The 7,114-nt window shown below is 34.8% G+C and overlaps 1 protein-coding gene across 2 annotated transcripts; it reads left to right on the forward strand.

The window, feature by feature from the left end:
* The first annotated feature begins 529 nt into the window (after positions 1-529).
* LOC108343065 (uncharacterized) lies at positions 530-6,799 on the forward strand. 2 transcript variants are annotated; one of them, XM_017581110.2, is made up of 7 exons: positions 530-670; positions 1,548-1,842; positions 3,524-3,612; positions 3,717-3,839; positions 4,207-5,013; positions 5,664-5,880; positions 5,972-6,799. In XM_017581110.2, the coding sequence occupies exons 2-7, from the start codon at positions 1,548-1,550 to the stop codon at positions 6,490-6,492; spliced, it is 2,052 nt and encodes a 683-aa protein (XP_017436599.1). In that variant the 5' UTR covers positions 530-670; the 3' UTR covers positions 6,493-6,799. The 2 variants fall into 2 exon arrangements, with proteins under 2 accessions (XP_017436599.1, XP_052735067.1); XM_052879107.1 differs by having other exon boundaries at positions 548-832.
* Positions 6,800-7,114: the final 315 nt, after the last annotated feature.

Here is a 7,114-nt window from a genome sequence, read left to right on the forward strand (position 1 = left end):
AAAATGTGAGACAAACTAAATCTAATTTTAAATAAAATTAAAAAACCAATACATATAACAAATTTGAAATAGACAAATATATATAAAAGATAATTAAATAAAATAAGAATCACATAACTTAAATAAATTTAATAAGAAATCTATAAAATTTAAGACATTACATTAATAATTACATTAATAGTTAATTTAATCGATTTAGCTTAAGTTAAAGAAAATTAAACAACACATGTTTAATATACTTTCTCAAATTTAACTATATTTAAATTTTTATATAATAAAATATTAATATATAAACTAATTTCATTCAAAAATTAAAATAGTATGATAGGAAAATAATAAAAAATTAAATAAATTTTTTATATTTATAAAATTGATGTTTATGAAATATTTTCTCTAATTTGGATATACAATATACCATAAACGTAATAATTATGTGATGTCCGATTTTTCAAATTTTCAGAATCGAACTAGAGAAAATAAATATTTATGTAAGAGTAGAAAAATATTTCACTGCAACAAAACCAAACAAAACAGGTCCCCACTTTCTCTCTCGTATTTTTGTTTTTTATTTTTTTCATAATAGAACGCCTGCAGCTATATTGTTGGAGGCACAATTCCTCAGTTCTGCAACTCTCTTTCTCTTCATCTCCATGTTCATGGCAATCTCAAGGTACTTTTCTTCTTCTTCTTTATCTTCCCTTTCATCATCTCTCACCCCTGTCTCTCCCCTCCCACGCCGTTTCTTCCTCTTCAGTGTTCCCACAGACCAAACCTTTACCGCTGTCCCTCTTTCTTGACTCATCTGGGATCACCGTCACCATTTATACTCAGGGTATGCTATAAAGTTTCAGTCTTTCTATTGGGACCCCTTTTCTTCTTTCAATTGGAATATTCTTTCGACCTTTGGCTGATTGTCACCTCTGGAGCAGCCAAAGGCCCAGTTTTTCTCTTCCTGTTGGATTTTTGGGCTCCTGGATCAGATTTCCTGAAGGGTTTCTCTCTGATCTGTTCGGAGGCACATATGTTTGTTTGAGGTTTTTGTGGCTTTGGTCAACTTTGGAGCATTTCCAGTTTCTGGAGACGAGGATCGTGCCTCTTTGGAGGCTTGCTAGATTGGAAAAGAGGGATCGATTAGTGAACATTACAGGATGTTTTTATCTGATTTTAAACCCTTTTATAATTTCGAAGGGGTTTTTGTCTTCTTTTGTTTGATGTAATTTGGAGGGTATGCGTGCTTAATTAGGGTTTCTGACTTTTTCCCCACATGAAAAAGTACTTGGTTTTTGAGGATTCTGGTTAGTTTTATGTAGTACTCATATTATTGTTAAGCAGAGTAGGGTTCTTCCTAGTAGTGGGGAGACTGAGGTTGTTCAAAAGGTTGTTTGTATTAGGATGATGGTATGCTGAAAGCTTCTTCCTCTATGTTATGGATTTGGTTGATTGTCTTTTTGGACTGGTGAATCCAATGGGTCTGCACCCTTTGCCATTGTTTTGAAAACAAGTGCATATCTGGTGTTCTGTTAACTCCTGCTGGTATTCTCTTTAAGATGGCCGTGAACAATCGCTGTTTTGTGGAATGGAAAGAGCAGTTTGTTTCACAGGAGCGTGGTAATCGTGTGGTTCACTATTACCTGAAGGATGCTGCTGGAGAATCTATCCTTGCAGTGGTGGGTACTGAGAGGAGTGTTAGGCACATGTGCTATGTTGTTGCTGAGGAGTTCCTTGAAATTTGTGGTAAGGAAGGTTCTATTCCAACTGGTTTCAAATGGAGATCTAGAAGAGAGGTGGTGGATTGGCTGACATCAACGCTATCAAAGCAGAACCTGCAAGGAGATAGAAGTGGTACGTTGATACTTTATTTTAGCCTGTTGCAGTCTTTTATAACATATTTGATTATACCATGTCGAACAATAATGTGAGAAGTAACTTAGGAAATTATGACTTTATGAGCAACAAAGTGATGTAGACTATTGAACAACTGCATATGTGTTTGTTTTGTAAGGCAATCATATGGATGTGGTTCTATCAATGAACCAATATTTGGTGCCATTCTCTGTTACAGGAGCGCATATCATATGGATGTGGCTCAATCAATACTCTTGTTCACTGGCTGTTTTCTTTAATATTTTCTTATTCTTCCTTGTATTTGTTCAATATGAGAATATTTTTTCTACCTTTGTACTAGTACCCTCTGTTCATTGTGACAAAATCCCTGTTTTATCCTTCCAATAATAAAAACAGCAGATCTTCTCAAATAAAAAAGAAAATAGTGAAAGCATTAAGAAATTTAATATCATAAATAATCGTAGAAGATTGGTAAAGATTTTTGCCTAGTCACTTTCAGGTTCAGCATCTATGTGCTAACAGTCTAGTACCTTGACGCCAACTGGTGTGAAATATTTTTCCAAACATGAAAATTTCCATGCTAAAACCATTTCCAATCATTCAAAACATCCAGTACCATACTTCAGTAGAAAAAGAAAAGGATTAAGAACCGCTGTTTTCCTATTTTTGAATACAAATAAGATAAGCATCAAAATTTTCAGTGAATTAGAGCTTGAAACCTAACCTAGAAACAATAATTACCTTCCCTAACATTACAAAATTCAATTTTGTAACTCGGTTATTTCAAGAACAAGCAAGCTAGAGCAGTATAAATCTATTTTGATGGTGAATAACACAAATATGTTATTCTTCAACTAGAAAAAAAGAAATAGACAAGCAAAGCAAACACGGAGGGCTTTGGATGCTTCAGTCACCTTAAAATCCAAATAATTGAAGCTTTTTCCTTTCTTTCTCTTCATCAAGCTCTCCCTCCCTTCCTTCTCTTTTTCTCCAGCTGAAAATACTCCTTTTGAGACACACTTATACTATTGACTTTAATGTAGGGTTAAGGACTTGGATAATGTTTCAGTAGAATAAATAATATATGCAATGACAATGTAAAAATTTCTTATTTCAAATTGTCATGTATGGAAAATTTGCTGACCTTCATAATAATAATAATAATAGTAAATTTTCTTAGAAGTTATACATGTAATTTTTTATTATTTGGCTGTGTAAGTACTTTTACACTGACAATGCATGCCTATTAAACGCTATTATAGTATCCTAGTTACTTTTATAATTTGTTGCTTTACTCTTCACCCTTTCAACTTAACTGCAATCTTCTATTATATGTAAAATGATGTTGGCTAAATATGTTCTCAGTACCGCTCCTGTTCCAAGAAAAAAAGTGCTAGGAATATAATGAGGTTATAAAAAGTGTAAGTATCATTACATAAAAGTTGAGGGACTGACCTGTAATTTGGTACGTAATGCAGCAGTAGATTCCTGGAAAATAATGTTAAGCTCCTATTATCAACCTTTATCAATTTCTTCATTCGATATAACATTGAACATGCTTAGTTTAAAAAGTTAGGGGGGGGGGGGGGGGGGGGGTGTTTTACATACTACTTTTTTGAATTTTATATCTGCAGTCTTGTTAATGTTTTTATCTCTTATTTTATATTTTAAATCACAGTATCACCTGGTCATAACTTGGTTCAAGCTCATGAGACCACAAATGATAGTATAAATGAAATTACTGGAGCACAATTAACAGATGATAAGGTATGTCCCTTTTTGTTCTCCCCTCCCCCCAACCCCTAGCTAATATTTTCCTTTATATTGTTTCTAGTGAATGTTTTTGACATCTACGTACTCCTCTTTCTCAGGACTTTCCTATGAGTAACTCCAAATTATCCAATTCAGACATTGTTTGGTCAGGAATTGCATGGAGATGTGGCAAACAACTTAAGCATTTTCCTGCTTTTTGGAGGAATGGCATCAAAATAGAGGTGAAAAGGCGTTGAACTAAATTCCTTGAAGATCTTACTTCTAGCTTAGATGTCAACTCCTTGTTTTTGTCGTCAACTTCTAATTAGCTTCCTATCATTAATAGTCAACACATAATCAATTTCTTCTAGTATTGACAAGTGAATTCCTTAATGATGTTTGTACTTAGGTGTGTTACATGAAAATTTCTCAACAATGAAATAAATTTTTGGTTGCATGATATTTGCTTGATGCCATTCACATCATAGATGCTTGAATGACCCCGCTCTCAAAAAGGAAAAATCTATTAGTCAAAGAAGTTTCCTTTTTCTGTGGATATAATATATAAATGGTTTCATACCTGACATTTACATTCTTCCTGATTTCCAGATTCAGTCCTTTGTTTTTGTTATGGGCAAGGGAGAGAATCATTATATTGCTTATGTAGAGGATATGTATGAAGACAGAAGGGGGCAGAAAAAGGTCAAGGTGAGGTGGTTTCACCATAATCAGGAAGTCAAGGGTGTAGTTCCTGTACGAAATCCTCACCCTCGAGAAGTTTTTATCACACCTTGTTCTCAAGTTATTAGTGCAGAGTGCGTAGATGGTCCTGCCACAGTCTTGACTCGTGAACATTATGAAAAGTGCATGTCTTTTTTTACACCCACTTCAAGGGACAGAACACATTTGTGCTTTAGGCAATTTAGAAGCAACAAAGTTAAGCCCTTTGACTTGAGTAAACTACGTGGCTACTATGCCCAACCAATTCTTTCTTACTTGCACCTTGATTCAATCCAGAACCCTGATAGACTTGCAGGAGAAAATGAAGACTTGACTGCATGTGATGATGTCAAGGTAGGAGCCAAGAGGAGCAGAAGTGATAAGGGGTCTCCTCAGTCTTGGATAAGTCAACAGGGAGTTAGGAAATTGATGAGAAGTAAGCAAATGATGGTATACAAAACCTTCCAGGTTGCAAATTATGCAAGACCAGAAAGGAGATTGCTTTCTCGGAAGCAGGTTGATTATCAACCTTGGTCTATTCACACATACAAGGTTGATGACAAGATTGAGTTGCTTTGTCAAGATAGTGGCATCAGAGGCTGCTGGTTCAGGTGTACAGTTGTTCAGGTAGCCCGGAAACAGCTGAAAGTCCAATATGAAGATGTCCAGGATGAAGATGGAAATGGAAATCTGGAGGTACAGTTAAGCTTTTGAAATATTCTATATTTGATTTTCTGGTCAGTATTTAGTTTGCTTGTAAAATATGTGCATAAATAAAGGTGGTTCCAATTAAAGGTTGATCTTGAACCAGAAAGAGAAAATACAAGGTTATATAGTTTTAGGCTTTTAGCAACTGTTCTTTAATCGTTGCAGTTGAAGCCAAAGTAAATCTTTCTAAGCGATGAAATAATTGGTTTGTGTGTAGAATTAGAAATCATTCTAGTTTAAGTTTAATGTGAATTGTTGTATAAACTTAGAATGAATTAATCAGGGATCTAGATTGAATCTCATGGGATTAACTAAGCTAGAGGTATTTCTTTGACTGTGTACTGGCTTTGTAAGAATGTCAGGAGATAATGTAGGCAGGTTTTATGCATGGATAGATTTTCTAGTGAATTACAATAAATTCATTACTTTTATATTAAAACATGTAGAGGGTAATGGAATGGCCAATTATGACATGGATTAGAATGGCAAAGTATACAATTTAAGACGGTAGAAAGATATAGTTATTGAACCAAATGAAAAACAGAATTTTCCAAGAAAAGGTTTTGTAAAGTCATTTATTGCATACTTCTACAGCACCCACTTTTCAAACTTTTATCTGAATTTTCTCAATATTTTAGGAATGGGTCCCTGCTTTCAAGTGTGCTAGGCCTGATAAACTTGGGATGAGGCATTCTGGCCGGCCCACCATAAGACCTACTCCAACTCTTGAGGAACAAGAACTGGCTGTTGAGGTTGGACATGCAGTTGATGCATGGTGGAGTGACGGCTGGTGGGAGGGGGTTGTAACTAGAATTGATCACTGTGGAGATGATAGTGTTCAAGTATACTTTCCTGGTATGTTGTTTTAATGCCTTTTTAGAGCTTTTTAAATAATTTTATCTTCCCTTTTTTAATAGATTTTTATTTTTATTTTATTTTGTATCAGGGGAATGCCTGTTGATGGAAGTGTGCAAGAAGGATTTAAGAATATCTAGAGATTGGTTAGGGGACAGTTGGATTGACATTAAGGCAAAACCCGAAATAACTAAAACTATATTCTTCACAGCTAATAATAATAGCTTTAACACGAAGCTTTCCGTGTCCCCATCAATGGACAAAGTTGGGGACACTGTTGGTTTTGTTAATTCATGTCATGATCCTTTTAGTAAGAAGTGTGATGAACTGACTATTGAGGACCAGAAGCATGTGTCTTGTGAGGGCTTCACTGAAGATGGGGTCTGTGTCCTGGATAATAAACCCTCTTCTTCAGAAAAAAATACTGAAGCTGATAATATTGAGATACATGGTTGTTGTGATGAAGATAACTGTGATGAGCACGACAGAGTTAACAATGATGATGATAGTATCAAGAATGGAGATAATAATGGTAATAATAAAGATATCAAGGTGTTTGAAACTTCTGGATCGGACTGTGAACCTGTAGAGCTCATGGAAGTGGCTGTATAAACAATTTTTTAGAAGTCATGCATAAAGGTATGGTAGTGCTGATTGTAGAGCTATGCCATAATCTCTCATTGTGTTGTAATCTGTGTCCAAAGTTGGTGTGAGAATGTAAATAGTAGTTACACGGTCATGTGGGAATCCGATTGATTGTTAACTTCGTAGTTGCCTTCATAGGTGTACAGTGTTGAGTGTAATGTGCAAGTGTGTTGTTATCTTTCTTTCCATTGATTGTATTTGAAAGTAGATTTCTTTCACACGAGACAACTATTGTTGAGTAATTTCAATTGCTATCCAATTAGTTTCATTGATATGAGCCAGTGTATCATAAGATCTTTTGTGCAGAATATTTTCGCTTGCTCTTGTTCATTCAGGCTAGGCAAAAGATACTGCAATAATAATGCAAATTTCTAGAGTGTTGCTGCACGAACTGGAACTGTATCATAAGTGTTGTGTAGTGTTATTTGATGACATTTCAGTTCATACTTAAAACAGGTTTGAACAATATTTTTATTTGGTAGGCTTTTACTTCTTAAATAGTTTGAGTCTTTCTCAACACATGATTGGTTTGCATAGTGATGGGTTTGAATGAATTCGGACTATAAGTTTTTGTGGTGAACATTCTTGA

This window comes from Vigna angularis, chromosome 6, assembly GCF_016808095.1.
Source record: "Vigna angularis cultivar LongXiaoDou No.4 chromosome 6, ASM1680809v1, whole genome shotgun sequence".
Lineage (NCBI taxonomy): Eukaryota > Viridiplantae > Streptophyta > Magnoliopsida > Fabales > Fabaceae > Vigna > Vigna angularis.

What these genes read in the sequence shown, in the direction of transcription:
- LOC108343065 (XM_017581110.2), top strand. Translation starts at nt 1,548, where the DNA reads ATGGCCGTGAACAATCGCTGTTTTGTGGAATGGAAAGAGCAGTTTGTT. An exon ending in ATGGAAATGGAAATCTGGAG is followed by an intron (nt 5,014 to 5,663) that starts GTACAGTTAAGC and finishes TCAATATTTTAG; the next exon opens with GAATGGGTCCCTGCTTTCAA. An exon ending in TGTTCAAGTATACTTTCCTG is followed by an intron (nt 5,881 to 5,971) that starts GTATGTTGTTTT and finishes ATTTTGTATCAG; the next exon opens with GGGAATGCCTGTTGATGGAA.